At 31.3% G+C, this 18,038-nt stretch overlaps 2 protein-coding genes across 2 annotated transcripts; both read left to right on the top strand.

Annotated features, from left to right (window-relative positions):
• The first annotated feature begins 1,158 nt into the window (after positions 1 to 1,158).
• Positions 1,159 to 15,559, top strand: LOC110993532 (endoplasmic reticulum junction formation protein lunapark-A). The gene is made up of 9 exons (XM_045630662.1): positions 1,159 to 1,504; positions 4,566 to 4,801; positions 5,995 to 6,127; positions 7,472 to 7,568; positions 8,120 to 8,235; positions 9,108 to 9,237; positions 10,309 to 10,449; positions 10,988 to 11,068; positions 12,218 to 15,559. Exons 1-9 carry the CDS (start codon positions 1,478 to 1,480, stop codon positions 12,286 to 12,288), a joined length of 1,032 nt encoding a protein of 343 aa, XP_045486618.1. The 5' UTR covers positions 1,159 to 1,477; the 3' UTR covers positions 12,289 to 15,559.
• A 335-nt stretch (positions 15,560 to 15,894) lies between these two features.
• Positions 15,895 to 16,855, top strand: LOC110993533 (putative uncharacterized protein DDB_G0282133). The gene is made up of 2 exons (XM_022259830.2): positions 15,895 to 15,983; positions 16,055 to 16,855. Exons 1-2 carry the CDS (start codon positions 15,945 to 15,947, stop codon positions 16,790 to 16,792), a joined length of 777 nt encoding a protein of 258 aa, XP_022115522.2. The 5' UTR covers positions 15,895 to 15,944; the 3' UTR covers positions 16,793 to 16,855.
• The last annotated feature ends 1,183 nt before the right edge of the window (positions 16,856 to 18,038 follow it).

Genomic DNA, 18,038 nt, shown 5'->3' with positions numbered 1-18,038 from the left:
TCAAGAAGTTGTATATGTAATAGCCAACTAGCTGAATTAGCCGTTCAATTAACACCCTAGCGTTTTAACTATACGGCATAGTTGAACTAGCAGCCTGAAAGATGTTCAGCAATTTGATTAAACAGCTAGGAAATTGAGTTGGTTCGATGACGTTTCATTACTTGCCTAGACTAGTTGGCTGCGACATAATATATATCAATACCGGAGGGAATCATTTCATCGTAGTGATAGTAGCCTCGGATTGTAGGTGTTGCTAAGACTATTATAAAAAGTCTCTACGAGGATATGAGTAGGCATTCGATATCTCGTCTGTATCTGCACTAGCTGCCATTGGACTTATGCAACAGGGTCTATGGAGAAAAGCCACTACAATACTCATACAGCAATTCTAAATAGAGCGAAAGAAAATCAACCGCTTATAGCAGATCCATGATTTTTTTTCGAGCACATTTTCAACAGAAAATATCATGTAAAAATAAGACAAGAGTAACATTATCAATAGACCCTGAATTAGCTACGTATATATACTGATGGCTCAAAAAATACTTGTGGGTCCGGAGCTGGCATATTTTCTCTTCATCTCAGGTCTCATCATCAACATACATTTCCCTTTAGGCACATACAATTTAATAACTTTTTCTAGCACTTCGGGACAATACAAATGAGTATAAGCACCGGAAAAAGCGTTAGCACATAGCCAGAAGCACAAGTACTCAGCACAATATGGGGGATCACCACCCCCGCTCCATTTGAATGCCCCAAGATGATAGAGCTTTGAAATATATTTTATTTTAACTTATTTCGATTAGAGATAATAACACAATTAAAAGAATTTTAGTAGGTTTAGAGTTCAAATTAGGCAATGACGTGATAGAATTTTTTTTTTCTATTTCTGTATATAATATTCTTCTTCTTCTATTTATACATATGTATGTGTATGTAAGGAATGATTGAAAGAAATAGTAAATGTGGAATTAATATATTATCTGTTTCATATCTTCGTTCGGCTTGCATCTATACGATATGTTCAAGTTACAATCGTAGACGGACTATGGTTCTATACTCTATCTGCAGTTACAATGTAAATGAATAAATGACAATACCTTACGCTAACTGATTAGTGACGGCATGTTATGCCGTCAAATTGTCAAGTGTCAACTATCAAAAGTAAAATAATTTTATTAGTAATCGCGTCGTATTTGTTTCTGCTCTCGGCCACTTTCGGCATTCGTTCTTAAATACAATTTCTTCAGTAAATTTTCGAAAAATAGGGAATTGTGTTTTTTTGTAAACAAGCGATTAAATGTGCTAATACTTTTACAATGCCTTTAATTTATTCGGTACTAATACTTTATAGGTTATAGAAGAATTTGCATACCTACAAGAAAATATAGATTATTGTAAAAAATCTATAAATTTCGTCAAAACGGTGTTTATAAGTTGTCTGCTGTGTGGGAGGCTTGTATAAGAATTAACGATGGGTCTTATTATCTCAAGATTTCGCGTAAGTATTTTATATATCACACCGTATGGTTTGTAACGTAGCCAAAAACTATTTCTAAATTGCAATACATTTGGCGCGAATTCAAACGTAATGCTTGACCTATTAGATATTATGATAATCCAAAACTGTTATCTGGCACCAAAATAAATTAAGCCTATCCTTTAAATTTTATTAATTACGTATGTGCTTTAGAACATTGTTGTATACACAGTATGTGGAATTTGGCAGTGCCAGATTTAACTTTATGATGGAATTTGTAAAGTCTCTAGAGAATTGACAAGTTAACTAAATTTAGTAACAGTATTTAGGTTCTAAAAGATAAAATTATCAGCATTATATATTTTTCTCTTTCCAAATGAAATTTAAAACAATTTAAAATTTATATTATTGCTTTAGTGGATATCTAGTGGAGCTCTATAATAATCATAATAGGCAGTAACTTAAGAGTAAAGAAATATATTTTATTTCCATGTAGAAGATGATTATTATTAGTTAATTAAAACTGCAAAAGCCATTATCAACTCACAAGTTATGGTGATGATTTGTCTTTGAATGTAATGGTAGGAAAAGGGACTCGACAAATACTCTGAACTCATATTTTTACATTATAAGAAATAATGCTAATTTAATAGGAAAGGGTAGACTGATATGTATATAATATAATATGTGATACTAAATGTATTGATGAATAAGGTTGTAATGGATTCAGGGCTTAAAAGTTTAGTATGCTCATGTAGAATTATCAAATACATCTGTTATGTTAGTCATCATAGTTATAAAGTATTATTCACTTAATGTTTATCAATTTAACATGGTCATTGTATACAATTCAATTGCAAAGGAATCCATGAAAGTATTATTATGATAATATATTCTGAAATACATTCTCTGTATGACCTTACTTTACATATTACTGAAATTGAAAATAAAAGTGTATATTTTGTTTTAATTGTAAAATATAATTTATTTCAAGTTCATTTTTATATATCTTCGTGGATTAATACGTATTTTTATAGACAAAAGATCTACTCCCATAATCATAAAAAATATAATTCCAATTACACTGTTTTTGTAAAATTATATTCTTTGCATGTACCATCTTCACAAAATCTAATAGAAATCTAGAAATATACCAAACAGTGCTTCAGATAAAAGAGTGCAATTAGACTTTATAATTAGAAGTTTTTATGAATAATGTTAAAATTGTCTTAAAATAACAATTATGTATAATGTATTGTTTTCGTGACACAAAATTTGTCATGCCAAATGAAGGAATATTTCACTGTTGCACAAAATATAGGGTTATTTAGTACTTAAGTTTTTAATATCAAATGCATTAATCAAATTATAATTTATATTCAAAGGAAATTAGCTCAACTAGAGTAAAACAGAACTCAATCCCTTACTAATATTAAAATGTTTGGGTGTAACTTTTATTACATTTCAAGTAAAACTCTACTACTTAAAAATATTTTGCAGAACTTGGAACTGGGTCAATCGGTTAACATAAATTCAATATATGCTACGGAGTCGTGATTTATTACAGTAGTGCTTATTATAAGTGCATAATATAGAACAGTGATTCTCAACCTTATTTTTGTCATGGCACATATTTAATGATTTTAAAGTTTGACGGCACACATTTAACGATTTTAAAATTTGCCGGCACACAAAGAAAAAGCTAAAAATTATTTATTTACTACAACAGACTACATAAATAGTTTATAACTAAGTTTTCATATACGAAATGAAATAAAATGAATATATGCTTTAATAATATTTAAACATTTAATAAGGGATTAATTACAAGCTAATAATGAAAAAAAATTATTTGATATATATTTAATAATATTAACATCATTATATATTTGCATAATTTAGCGGCACACTTTTGGAATTTGGCGGCACACAAGTGCCGCGGAACAGTGGTTGAGAATCACTTGTATAGAAATTTAAGATTTTCTCATTACTGATATATATTCTAAATGAAATATACATAGCATATTTCTAGGATCAGTTCATTGATGTTAGCCGCAACAAATGCCTTCGAAAGTCGACCTCAAGAGTAACTTGAAACTTGCATTATTTGAAATTATATCTCGACTTCACGCTTCGTTCGCTTTAAACTTTCATTTAAGTCTGACCCACATTTTGGTGCTAGACTGAAACAATTATTATTATTGTGAAATAATTTTATTCAATTAATCAAGAATGGATTAGAAGAAGGTTGTTATCGTTTATGTATTTCAATCAAACATTTATTGGATTTGACATAATGATAGAGCTATTTTAATTCGATACTTTGCGGTGTACCAAATGGGTATTAGTTTTGTCATTACACACATAGTGTGAGTTAGTTATTATTATTTTTATAAAGGTACGCGAAGACCTTAGTTTTTGCCCTTGTCTAGTCGCTATTACGTATTTTGTGTATTGGTTTTGATATATGGGAGTTACTGAATATAAGCATACAGATGGTTTACTACAGTAATTATGGTTATTAATATGAATGATCTATCATAATAAAATTTAATTAATATTTCCATTGTACTGTTTCGTAAGTCCGCCGATTAATTATATGTATTATATTAAATGAGCAAAAAAATTAGCGGTGATGGCCTAGTGGCGTCAGCGACTCTCATCCTTGAGGTCGTGGGTTCGATTCCCGGCTGTGCTCAAATGGACTTTCAATGTGCATTTTTAACATTCAAACGAACGGTGAAGGAAAACGTGAGGGAACCGACATGTCTTAGACCCAAAATGTAGACGACTTGTGTTAGGCACAGGAGGCTGATCAGTGATCACCTACTTGCCTATTAGATTTAAGATTGATCATGAAACTAGCAATCTGTCGCACAGACCTATAGAGTTTGCAGCGCCACTGATTTTTATTTTGCTATAGTAAAAGGTTCATTTGTTATTGTCTTGTCCTTTTAAGAATTCATACCTAAACACAGATTTTTTGTATTAAAAATCCAATTTCTCAAAATATATGATATAATAGATTCAGGAATGCATTCGTTTCAGCATCTATATAATATTTTTCATTATCATTTTCTAGCGCAAGAAAACGACGAAAGACATACTAGAAGAGCTAGAAACGAAAATCAAAAGAATAGAAAAAGATGGCGAATACAAAGAGCAAACACATAAACGAGTTATTGGGATGATAATGGTTAATTCAGTTGGACTGTATGTGCTGTTTGCGTTGCTCTATTACTTCATATATGTAGGCAAGAGTCAGTACTGGGTACATTCGCTGATGTATGCTTCTCCGTTACTACTGCTTCCAGTTTTGTAAGTGATTTTGAGTTTTGTATACATAAAATTATTATGAGAATTGTCTCGATACATCACGAAGTAATCTGGACTGTAACACAGAGAGAAAATGATAGTTTATTTCGTTTGATTGTGATTGGTGTTGACCAATCGTCCATTGGGATGTCTCTACTCCCATAACTGACTAGTGATTCATTCAAATGAAACTCTTTGCATAACAATTAGCTTAGTATTCGGCTAAAAGTATTCTATGTTCTTAACAATACTGTCATACTTTTTAATATGCTACTGTAAAATCAGTTCAACAATTATTGTTTTTGTTATCTGTATCTGAAGTATTGTGTTGCTCATGTTCCTTGAATTTTAAACTTAACCATATACCTAGTAAGTCATTGTAAGTCAAAATGTTAGTGAAAATGAAAGTGTAGTTATGAATATCCTTGAAGTCTATTTTTGACCTTTAGAGCCTTAGACTGTAAACAAGTAGTGATGTCATTTGTTTATTATCCAATAATCAAGTTTACAATGGAATATACAATTGTTGTCATATAAACAACAAGAAAATTTATAAGAAAATATTTTTGTCTTAAAGTTTGAAGTCGTGTTCTTTATGACACATATAATATCTCATATCTTTCGTTTCCCTCTGTAAAAATTTGCATAAAATATAATCTTTATGAGCTGATCCCATGAGACTTCTGAATTTATTTTTCCCTATGCCAATTTGTTCAATTTTAAGGCGAAATTAATACTGATAGAATACATTCCTTTATGTAGCCATCGAGTTTCGTCAGTGACGTTATATTATGCACTTTTTAATTTCGACGATTTTCAATTAGGTGGCGCATTAAAATTAATTTATTGATCAATAACAAAATTGTTTAGCGATGCGATATTTGCTATTTATAGTACGTTGTAACATTATCCTGCGATTTATGAAACCGTATACGTTCAAGCCAGTCATGTGTTCATGTAAAGTGACCTGTCTTCGTCTGCTTCGCTGTCTTTGACCTGCCCTATCATATGGAGTGAACAGATTCAGACTTCCTTCCAGAAATATATATCTTTTGTAGACTAAGCATATATATGAAAATGTCGCCAATCTTTAGGCTCGTTTGAAAAATGACAGTTCATTGCGGCTTTGTGTATTTATTTACAAACAATACTGGTAATAATCAAAATAACTAAATTCTACTTATTCCTAACTTCAGGGTGATATTCCTTCGCTCAGCAATATCATCGTACTACAACTGGAGTCTGAATAAGAATAGAGTGAAGTTGTCCAAGATGAGAGAAGAAAAGAAGAAGATTTTAGAAGAAGTCATGGATACTGAGACGTATAAGGTATTGAATACTTTCTTATTAGTAAAGTAATCAAAACTGCTTTTTATGGAACAAATTCTAGAGAACAGCGATTGTTACACAATATTAATAAGTAGGTGTTTTCCGCTGTTGTTTTGAAAAAAATACCTTCTACTGATCGTAGTGCATTTTATAAAGGCTTATTTTTTTACACGTTATTACACAATTATTTAATAATACTATTAAGTAGTTAAACTCATTTTCATAGTGCAATCCATGTCGCTATATGTATAATACAAGTTGGATATTTTCAAATAAACTTAATAGAATTATTAATATTATAAATAACTGGTATTTTCCTTGTTCACACAAAACCCTTTATAACATCTTTATCTGTTATTGAAGTAACATTATTTTAAATATGTCCGGAGATATGCCTTTATTAACGATTTATAGATTAATATTAAACAAAATAATGTGTGTCATTATATACACGCGTTAGAAGTTATACTTAAAAAAAAATAATGCAGTAGTGATTAAAGATAAATATTAAAATTCATCAAAAAGATCGTCGTTTATGAAATTGATTAAAAAACACCAAAATAATATTTATTTATTCACTCTGTTTAATTGTACTGTTATGAAACACGTGTTCTAAATATAAAAATACTAGAAAATACAACTTGAACATAGTTATCGAGTTCCATGCCACCCAGACCTAACTTTACGATGTCGGATTTAGGTGTTGGTGTGCGCGCGCATCGTAAAAATTCACTCTCATAATTTTTCTCCATCGCGCCAAAAGAAGTATATGTCACCGTAAGATTGTAAACATCGTTATATTACAATCTATCTAGTAAGATTGTAAACTATCGATAGATTGTGAACCATATCATTATGATGACCGCTTCCCATCGATAGATTACAATCAAGCGAAAAATGATGCGTTAAATTGCAATCATAATGATACAGTTCACAATCTATCGATAGTTTACAATCTTACTGGATAGATTGTAATATAACGATGTTTACAATCTTACGGTGACATATATAACGTCAAAAATTAGGTCCAAACTTCGCAAATCAAGACAATACAAAGCGTTCTTCAAAAAGCTCATGCTAGCTAAGTTAGGAAAATATGAATATTAAAAAATGTAGAAATACTTTTTACCACCGAAAACATTAATGTAATTATCAAATAAAATTATTTTAACATTGACATTTAACACCTTTTGCCTTCGGTCACCGTGACCACGCACGCTGTAAAGCACGCGAAACGTCGGTTAAATTTAAATTATGTTTAAATAATTATAAGTTTACAATAATTCATAACATTAATCCGTTAAAAAAGTGTTTCCATAAAATTATTTGTTACATATATTTCAGGTCGCGAAAGAGATCCTAGATAAGTATGGTACACCTGATGAACAGTCAAAAGCTTTGAAGCCATTCACACCAGCAATAAATGCACCCAGTCTACCTTGTATGTAAAGCAAAAATATATTTTAAACAAATTTATTAGTCGAACTTGTATTAATCTCATTAAGAAATTCTTAAGAAAATATACTTCTTCCATATATAGTTTATATTTGTAAGGGATATTTGTATATTATTATTATTATTATTAAATGATTATATCCATATTAAATTGTTGATAATTTTTGTAGATCTAGCTTTATCGAGCGAGTCATCCCTAAGGTCGTAGGTTCAAACCCTATCCACCAATTGACTTTTATAACACACGCTTCTATTGAGAAGGAAAATATTGTGAGGAAACCAGTATTAAACCCAATAAAAAGAAAAGAAAGAAACCAAATTAAAATCAGCGTGTCAGGCGGAGAAGGCACTTATTTGCCTATTAGATAAAACAAATGATTACAAACAAAAACACAAATCGGAAACTCCAACTTTAGATGGTTGTCTATGTTTTAATTTCACCGGGAATCGAACACTAGACTTCCGGCTGTGTGTATGATCTCATAGTCCGAAATGCATTGACAAATAACATTAGAAAATTGACTTTTATAATTTCAGCGACCCCTATAATACATCAGAAGCAAAGGCAGTTGGCGATGCTGACGTCGACGCCAAGGAACATGCACATGGTACCGGCCACGCCTGGTGCTATTCTTAACGGACCTCGGCTAAGGGTATGATTCTCTCTCTCTCTCTCTCTATATCTCTCTCTCCCTCTCTCTCTCCCTCTCTCTCCCTCTCTCTATCTCTCCCTCTCTCTCTCTCTCTCTCCAGTCAGTAGCCATAAACGTAAACTTGATAAGCATAGATGACGCAGTTTTTGTTATTTTATTAATTAATATTAGAGCAGTGTTGGCCTAGTGGCTTCAGCGTGCGACTTTCATACCTAAGGTCGTAGGTTCGATCCCCGGCTGTGCACCAATGGACTTTCTTTCCATGTGCGCATTTAACATTTGCTCGAACGGTGAAGGAAAATATCGTGAGGAAACCGACATGTCTTAGACCCAAAAAGTCGACGACGTGTGTCAGGCACTAGAGGCTGATCACCTACTTGCTTATTAGATTTAAAAATGATCCTGAAACAGATCCAGATATCTGAGGCCAAGACCTAAAGAGGTTGTAGCGCCACAAATTTTTAAAAATTAATAAGGAATGGATAGCGAATGATATTTTTAGGTTAAAACGTATAAATATGAGGTTCAAAAACGCTTGCTGCTATGAAATATTAAATATTATATTTTTAAGTAAATTGCGCCATCTATGTTTAGGGTTTGCAAGCTTTACACATATCAAGATTTTTTTGTGAAAAACTATGGTTCTGTGAAAAAAGGTTGTTCAAGAAAAGTGTTTTTTTTTTATAGAACAGGGGGCAAACGGGCAGGAAGCTCACCTGATATAAGTGATATCGTCGCCCATGGACACTCAATGCCAGAGGGCCCGCGAGTGCGTTGCCGGCCTTTTAAGAATTAGTACGCCCTTTTCTTGAAGGACCCTAAGTCAAATTGGTTGGTGCGCGGCCAAAACTCATTTTTTTTTCTATTTACAGTCGGATCAGCTGCCACGCCCATTACCGGATAGTAATAGGTCGGCGTTGGACAAAGTTGTGGACTATTTGCTCAAAGACGGACCGAACTATAGGATGGCACTCGTTTGCTCTGAGTGCTTATCTCATAATGGTGAGTAATTGTTTGTCTTTCAACCCTTTTAAATGTACCATAAATAATGTCTTATGTTTAATCCCTTGATAATACAGACAAATCAGCCTTAATTTTTGTCACAAAAATTAATTTATATGTATAAATAAATTAACTAGAGACAATAAGGCTTTAGGAACCGAAAATTCATTTCCGGTTAGACATAGTACTATTTACTGACTTAGATTTTAGACAAATGATATTTTGTTTACTATTTTTTTATATTAAATTTTAAGAAATTAAAAAAAAATCTAGTATTTGTGATATCTTTATATAAATAAATGTTATACAAGTCTGTCATACTGATAATAGAACTACTTTTTGAATATATCATATTAAATATTTTATTATATTATTTTATTATTAATACAAACGCGGTTTGTATTCGTTTGAAGCTTGGGTTTTCATGATTCGAGAATGTTTTTTTGTCGTCAGGAATTCAGAGTAAGTGTTTAGCGCTGAGATCAGAAAAAGTATTGGATTTGACATACCAAAGTCATATTATCTGACTTTTGACTATTATATTTAGGTTTTTATTTGCTGTAGTTTATATTTATATACATTTATGTGTAAATATAAGAAATTATTTATTATGAAGATCTGTCGAACTTTACACCTTACCTTACAAATTTAAACAGACTTTGCACTATTACGAAAAATTATACAAAACAGCTGAGACAGATTCAATGTTCATGTATTCTTTTAAACTGTAATCTGTCATGGTATGAGTTAAAATTGTTTCTCGTGTACTGCAGATAAAAAATATTTTTTGCTCCGTGATTTAGATTCATAATAAAATTTTAAGTCATGACTTAAAAATAGGAAGTACATTTTTTCTTTTTTTTGGATATACATTTCAATATCGGTGAATTTACTGTATGATAGATATATTTCTTGATAAAACAAATAACATAATACATAAAAATATACCTAATAACTAACCTGAAAATTTAATAATTAAAAAATATTATTAAAAGGAGTCCCTTTAGGCAAGGTTCCGAAGATACTGGCAGCTTTAATACTTAATACTTTTTATTATTAAATAAATTACAGGTATGGCGATGATCGAGGAGTTTGACTACGTGTCATACAAATGTGCGTACTGTGGTCGGCTTAATCCAGCAAGGAAGCAGCGCCCATCCGCGCCCGCCTTGTGTTCGCCGCCCGCCCTTACTTTTAATAATGGTACACTCGGTACGTATTTTATAATTTTTATTGTTATAATATTTATTTAATGATAAAGGTATAATAGATAAGAAATAGGTAGCTTTACTTTAAAGTAAATAAAACAAATTGATAATTTATTTATTTATTTTTATTTATTTACACTTCGTTGCTAAAGAAATACAAATAACACAATATATATAAATTACAAGGGATGCAACGGGCGGCCTTATCGCTAACAAGCGATCTCTTCCAGGCAACCCTAGTAAGAAAAGAAATAAATAAAAAAAATGATGGGGATAATTTATTTCCTTAACTTAAATAAGATAACAAAAACATAATCTAGACTCCCTAATCTAGTTATAACTGTATTTCAGGAACCCCTCTCTTTCCAGTTAGTAGTGTGTAGGGTATATAAAGAAAAAATTGTTTGTAATTTATATAATTATATAATAAAATTTATTTAATAAAGTTTTTAATTATTTATTTAAAAAATGCTAGTTTAGTAAGATATAATATGTACTGTATATGTTAAGTTAATAATTTTGAATGTTTGTTAATATTTCAGGTGGCGGTGATGACTCTTCCCTTGCATCTTCTGGTACTGAGAGTGAAGAGGAAAGAGAAACCGATAAACGCACTGATGCCGGTAAAGTTTTACTTATTGGTCTAAGAAATTCTCTCCTTTGAATTACAATTTTTGTTATAAAAAAGCAAATTTAAAAACATAGACTATAAAGTTCTACAACACAGACTAAATAAATAAATCGAGACGTTTACCCGATTTAGAAAACACGTCTAATACATTCTTACTAGCTGTGTCCTATGGTTTCATCTGCGTTATTTCTTAATCTATTCTGTTGTAGCCTGTTGAATAAATTCCTTTAGGCCGCAGCGCATAAGAAAAAAATTACCATAGACTAAACTAAAATGTGTGAAATAGACATGTCACAATATTATTGTATTTGTGTGACATAACGAACTAAATATTTTCAGATAACGATACCCTTTGTCTTTTGATGTTTTTGTGCACTAATCTGTGTGATCTAATCATTTATATTTAAGAAATAATGATTATGAGTATAATGTTAACCTCTTGTATATATTATTATATATCTGTGTGTTGTCTTTGTGAAGTCGTTTTTGGTTTGGGTAACTCTGCTTAGATTAAATTCAATCCATCAAATCTATCCTCACCGTGATAACACTAAGAAGGCGACATTGGCAGAATTGTAATTTACACAGTAAAATGTCGCCATTAAAAATAAAGTGAAGTGAAATAATGATTATTATTATAACCTGTCTCTGTAGTTGGACAATTAAAAGATTGAATACATTCCTTTGATCATTCTAGAGTTCAGACTGAGGGTAGGCCTCAAAAAAATTTTTTCCTATTCTGTAAAATATGTACTTAATGCCTCGCTATTTTGTCTAAACTGTATGCCTGTTTACCTTGACAATGTATATATTTGTGTATTTACATTGGTTCAGTAGTTAATGGTCTATTAAATTATAGACTTTATAGCGAACGCCTTGAGCCTTCTGGCGATGTCCATGGGCGTCCATCAGGGTCATAGAAAAATTAAAAAATACAGTTGTTCTGAACTTAGATGTACCTGTTTCATGGTCGAATTTTTTTAATTAAGTATTAGATCAGGTTTTTGTGCCTGACACTGATTGCCGTGGACTTTATGTAGCAACTAGTCTAGCCTACATAGACTAAGAGTCAATTAAATTATTTTTTAATAAAAACTAATATATCACATTTCCTTTATTTATTTATTTATTTTATCAACAGAAGAAACAGATCATCCACCCTCACCGGTTGAGGGGGAGCCGAAATCTGAAGAAGAGAAGAAACAAGACTGATTGTTCATCGCCAATTCGATAAATCGTTACGATATTTAGCATTTCGCTTGCGAAATATTTGAAAATATTTAATAACATCGACATGTAAATATTTTTTTTTTGAATAATTGAAGATTTTCGTCTAAAGAATCTTAAAGAAAATCAATATATGCATAATGATTCGAGAAAATTTTAAATTTGTATAACACTTGCAATACTAATAATAATTTCATAATTGTGTCCATTTTGTATAAGCTTGTGAGATGTTTTGGCACGTCCGAATTTAAATTCAAAGGCAATATTAAATTAATCTAAATTGTCGTAAAAAATATAAGCTAAATGCTTTAATTAAATAATTTTTTCATAGAGCATACGAAATTAATTGCATTTTCCAACAACAATTTTCTTTTAAATTCATTGAAAAACTCGAATTTTCTTCTGTATGAAGAGTTCATATTCGTCTCTAAATTAATTCTATGAAAAAATGATATGGGGTTTGATTTATTTGTTTGTTATTGGGGTTAATAGTCTAATTGGTCGAATTATTTAATTTATTCATTGTTTTACGTAGTGGTAAACATGTGCCTTTCTATTTAAGAGGTAAAATTTTAGTTTTCACACAAAAAGAAATATAACTGTCTCTTTCACACAGTATTCTGTAGAAAGAGACAGAAAGTATATGAGACCTTAGAGAAAATATTTCTTTGGGTAGATCAGCTTTCACAATAAACGACTCAGGTCACGTGATACACATGTGATAAATTTTTTTTTGTCTGTCTGTCAATTGTGTGTTTCAAATGTCTGTTTATTGTCGATGGCTCTTCTGTTCTGTAAGCGATTTTTTTCGAAGGTATTCCAAAATATTTAAAACATCACAATAATGCACATTTAAGTTGCATACATGTAATTTTATTCGTGTATATATGATATGGTGGTGTATTTGTGCCAATTGTTAAAAAAATAAAAATAATAACTTATACTTAATATTTTACCCCTTAAATATGCAAATTGGGTTTTAAAAACTCGGAGATATACAACACTATATAATTTTTATTGGTACATTTTTAAAAACTGCTAGAATGGATGTAGATGTTTTGTCGCAGCATATAATGAAGATAATATAATTTACAATGATATTGCGTTTAATAAATCTTAAAGAAATTCATTACGAATCATGAGAATAAGAATGAAGGTCCTCGAATCCCGTTTATATAATATTCCATCCACACTTCTGGGGTTTTGAGGCGTTTACCATTACCATACAAATTCGTTTGGCGTTGGTGTCGTTTAGTGCTTTTGACTCAATCCCCGGGAATTAGGGGTCTTAAACCAGGAGTTGATCTGATGAAAGTTTATTTAAAGATTGTATTAATACATTAGTTATATAAAGAAATTAAATCGTGCAAGGAAAAACTTATAAAACAATATTGCTATATATATACATAGCTCACTAATATCAAAGTGTACTTCGAAATACAGCTGTCTCTTTCGTTTTCTATGATAAAATATGAAACGGACGATTCTGTTTTATATCTCCCAGTTTTTATTTGACCTATACAAGTGTTCTTAATGTAAAGAGCATAATCGGCGAGCATTTTGTAATCGCAGAAAATGTCATTAGACTTAATTATTTATTGTTATGTTTATTTAATTTTAAGGTCTTCTGAATCTTCCTAGTTATAGTTAGAGAATTGTCAAAGGTTGAAAATGTCATGATAAATAGCTTTTTTAAAAGCGTGAAGGTATATAAAGATAATATTAATACGTGAATAACGAGGATTTTGGGCCGACATCTGCGCATATAATTCTAGCCAAATTATTGGCAGGGAAGTTTTCTAAATTGATTTTTAAAATACAGAAAACGTTTTATTAGTAATATTTGAAAATGCTTGAATTTTATTGCTCGACATCGATTAATAAAAACCTTAAAAAATATGATATGATAGCGCCCCTCGATTGGTTATGATTAGTCACCCGCATATATGACAGTCATACTAGCTGTCTCTTGCGTTTGACTAATCACAAACAAACGAAACGCGTCGTAACACCGTCTTTTGTTTTAATTTTTTTATTAAAGTATTTGGTTCTAATAATGATTTCAACCTTACACAATTTCTAGGGCTTACTACTTAATCATCCCAATATTAACGTTTCGATTGCTTGTGAAAATGAAAGAAATATACATATTATTGTGGCGACTCGTTATTATTATGAATGGTCGTATTTGTACCTCCTTAAAAATTTCCAACCGCTAGTTTCTAAAATAATTTACGTCATTTTCAATGTACGCCATTGTTGCATAACACCCAGTCATTATTTGATATTGGGATAGTAGGCAAATGAAAAAATAAAAATCTATAATCTGCTAACTAAAATTTAATTAAATAATCCACCTATAAGTACAACTAGTGGCACGAAACTCTAGCGCTGACCGTTATTGCGCAGAAGTAAAAAATAAGGTAACTGAGGGGGCCTAGCGGAATGAAGAGCGTCGATTGGCTCTCCAGTCGCATTCCGGCCCCCGCACCACAGTACACATGCGCAGCAATCCCCTCCACGTATCGGCCAGCGCTAGACTTACGTGCCGCTGCCTATGAGACACGGCATAACGATGCTGCTCTAGAAAAAAATCTATGGAAAAGTAACATATCTACGGCCATTCTTATATAACGGATTTAAAGTCACTCAAAAGTTAATTCATTAATACATCCATACTCAAAATAATGTCTAGTCAATTATAGAATTGCATTTTTATAACAATCGAATTCCCTACATTCCTTAATTTATTCTGACATTAAATAAATGTGCTGACGAACAAATGCCATTATTTTTATTTTTAAATTTACGATTTTTTATCTGTAAATTTTCCCGCGTTTTTTTTTTCTTTTGGCTCTAGCACGGTTTGTGCATTATCCAGCGTCGAGTATGGATTTTCCCGCTTAAAAGTTTATAATCCTTCCGTATCGGATGATTTCTAAATTGTCAGCTAAATATAAAGGTTCCTTAAATGCCGTATATATTTTGTGTTAATGCAGTCTATAGTATTGTCAAAAACTACATACAATAAAGTACATTCTAAGGATTAGACTTGATTACACGTAAAATACGGACCTATACCAGATCGAAGAATCTCGTGTTTATAAAATCGGGAAAATTGAATAAAAATATTGGCATATGATTGTTTGCTCACTTTCGCTTTGATTATCAATTTTAGGACTAACATATTTTGTGTGCAATTTGTTTTGGTACATCGAACATTTGTATTTATTTCATTAAACAATATGATTTAAGACTTGGTTTTTTATTACACTAAATAATCTGTGTACGCTAAGAAAGCTACGAAATTACCTATAAAACATACAATGGCGTTATTTTTTCTTATTATTATCCATTTATGGGTTAATGCCATGTACGCCATTATTAAAAGTCGAAGTTTTGATATGAAAACAATAATCATGTATTCGAAGTCGCAAAAATACGAGGCACTGTCAGTAGTCAATAGTTCAAATTTTTCTGGAATCCATTTCATAATAAATGTTATCTGTATTATGTTAATCGAAATCAAAAATTGCCTAAGTTAAGTCACGTTTAAAACAAAAGATAAGCTCATTATCTGGCGCGTATAAAAGTCTTTAAGATTTTGAAAATTCGTTAATTGCCTCAAAGTATTGGACATCATGATTTTAATCAGTGCCTTTTGTATAGTATTGATACACGTAAGTAAATTAAATAGTCTTTTATCTGACTGATCAAAGAATTTATATTAATTGTGATGGTATATTTTCAGACATCAACAGCCCATGTATTTTCGTATGTTCCAAGAAATATCCAACACAATATACAACAACCAGCCCAGAATCTGAATAATTTTACTCCCTTAGCAAATAATCGCGCGGCGATATCTAGACCGTTAGCGTATGCTAATTACAATACTAATAATCTGCTCAATGCGAATATAGCAAACGCACAGGTTACTAACGCCGAATTAGAAAATGCAAGATTTGCAAACTTACAAATTGCAAACGCGGAAATTGCTAATGCAAAGTTTGCAAACGCCCAACTTGCAAACGCAGAACTAGCGAATGCTAAATTTGCTAACGGACAAATCGCGAACGCCGAGCGAGCAAATTTAAACTATGGCAATGCAGAACTGGCCAGATTTCAACCATCGTGGGCTAGCAACAACAATGCAATTGTCAACACGAATGTAGAAAATGCTAATGCGAATTCGTTAAATAACCTTGGAAACGCAGGTTTTTGGGCTAATAATAATTTGGTTAATTTAAATGGTAATATGGCAACATTTAGTCTTGGTGATGGACCACATGCATTTACTATTACAAGTGGATCTCCCAACAGTCCACCTTTTGGAATACAGTTGATGGCTGATGCTTTAGAAGTTGGTGGTACAGTTTCTGTAAATGGAATGTATCCAATATATGGGACAGTCGCTGTAAATGGTAATTTACCCACAGACGGATCGGCGGCCGTTAATTATAGCTGTGGAAGACCAGTTAATGCTTAATATTTAATAAAATTATTTATTGTAAATACAACCTATTAGAGAATTAAATTATTGACTATTTTACATGATTTCTTTTTACTGTTGCATAATAAAATATACAATTTCCTGTTGATCATGTGATGATACTATTTACTATATAAAATCCTTAGGCGCTTGATATCAAGATAAATGATGTCCTCGTAAATGACAGGCTGAGGAGCTTGGTCATTTCATTCACACTTTCTAGTCTGCGCGGAAAGTGTGACAAATGTGTGATGATTGCGGCTTACCGTTTTTACACGAATAAAAATTACCATATGAACACCCAGCGACGTAAAGAACTAAAACCAATAACGTGCAGGACAATCCCGTGTGAACCTGGCCTAATACGTTATACTTACTTTAAACTATACACGTTATATGTCATACGTTATAAATTATACGTCATACGGCATATTATGTTATATGTTAGGCCTATTAGGGTTAGGTTATAGTGTACATAGAAAATTCACACGACATTTGTACTGCAAAAATGCATTCCATATATATATACATATAATATATTCCAGGCATATATTGGGAATAGGCATAGTTTTCACGCACTTTTCGATTTTACACGAATAAAAATCGACCATACCACATAACATTGAAACCCAGCTGATTCTACATAAAAAAAACGTGCATTACAATGCCGTGTGACCTGGCCTTAAGTTTACTTTTACTTTAAAGTTTAAAAACCTGACCCCAAGTGGTATACTGTTGGTACTGGACTAGAACTTAGGCGTTAAATTTCATCACCGTTAAGACAGAGTGCATGTTCCACCCGTTGCACATTGACAAACACACACATTAGACAGTCAAGTTTTTCTATTTTATCTTGAATTCTAGTTATTAATTTCCAAACCTACTTTACAACAAACGTGTAACTAATACTATTGGGACATATAATATGTTTAAGTTTATGACATAATACTACCAAAAAATATCATTCCTTAGATTTACAACGCTCAGAAAATATGAAAGACTAAAGCTAAAACATATGAATTGAATAAGGAGGAAGAAACAGTTAGTTTAGACCTTACAGACGGTAGATAGTAATAATAAAAGTACATGTATTTAGTTATAATAAAAGCAATGTGTTTGTCACTTTATATTATGTTTATTATTTATTATTTAGATTCTGCGCCAGATTTCTATTATAAAGGATTTTCAAAGAAATCGAAAAAATCGTGTTTGTCTATAATTATCACCTTGATTAATATTGATG

This window comes from Pieris rapae, chromosome 13 (genome assembly GCF_905147795.1).
Source record: "Pieris rapae chromosome 13, ilPieRapa1.1, whole genome shotgun sequence".
Classification (NCBI taxonomy): domain Eukaryota; kingdom Metazoa; phylum Arthropoda; class Insecta; order Lepidoptera; family Pieridae; genus Pieris; species Pieris rapae.
Note: the sequence above shows the minus strand (reverse complement) of the source record. Positions and strands in the feature narration are given on the sequence as shown.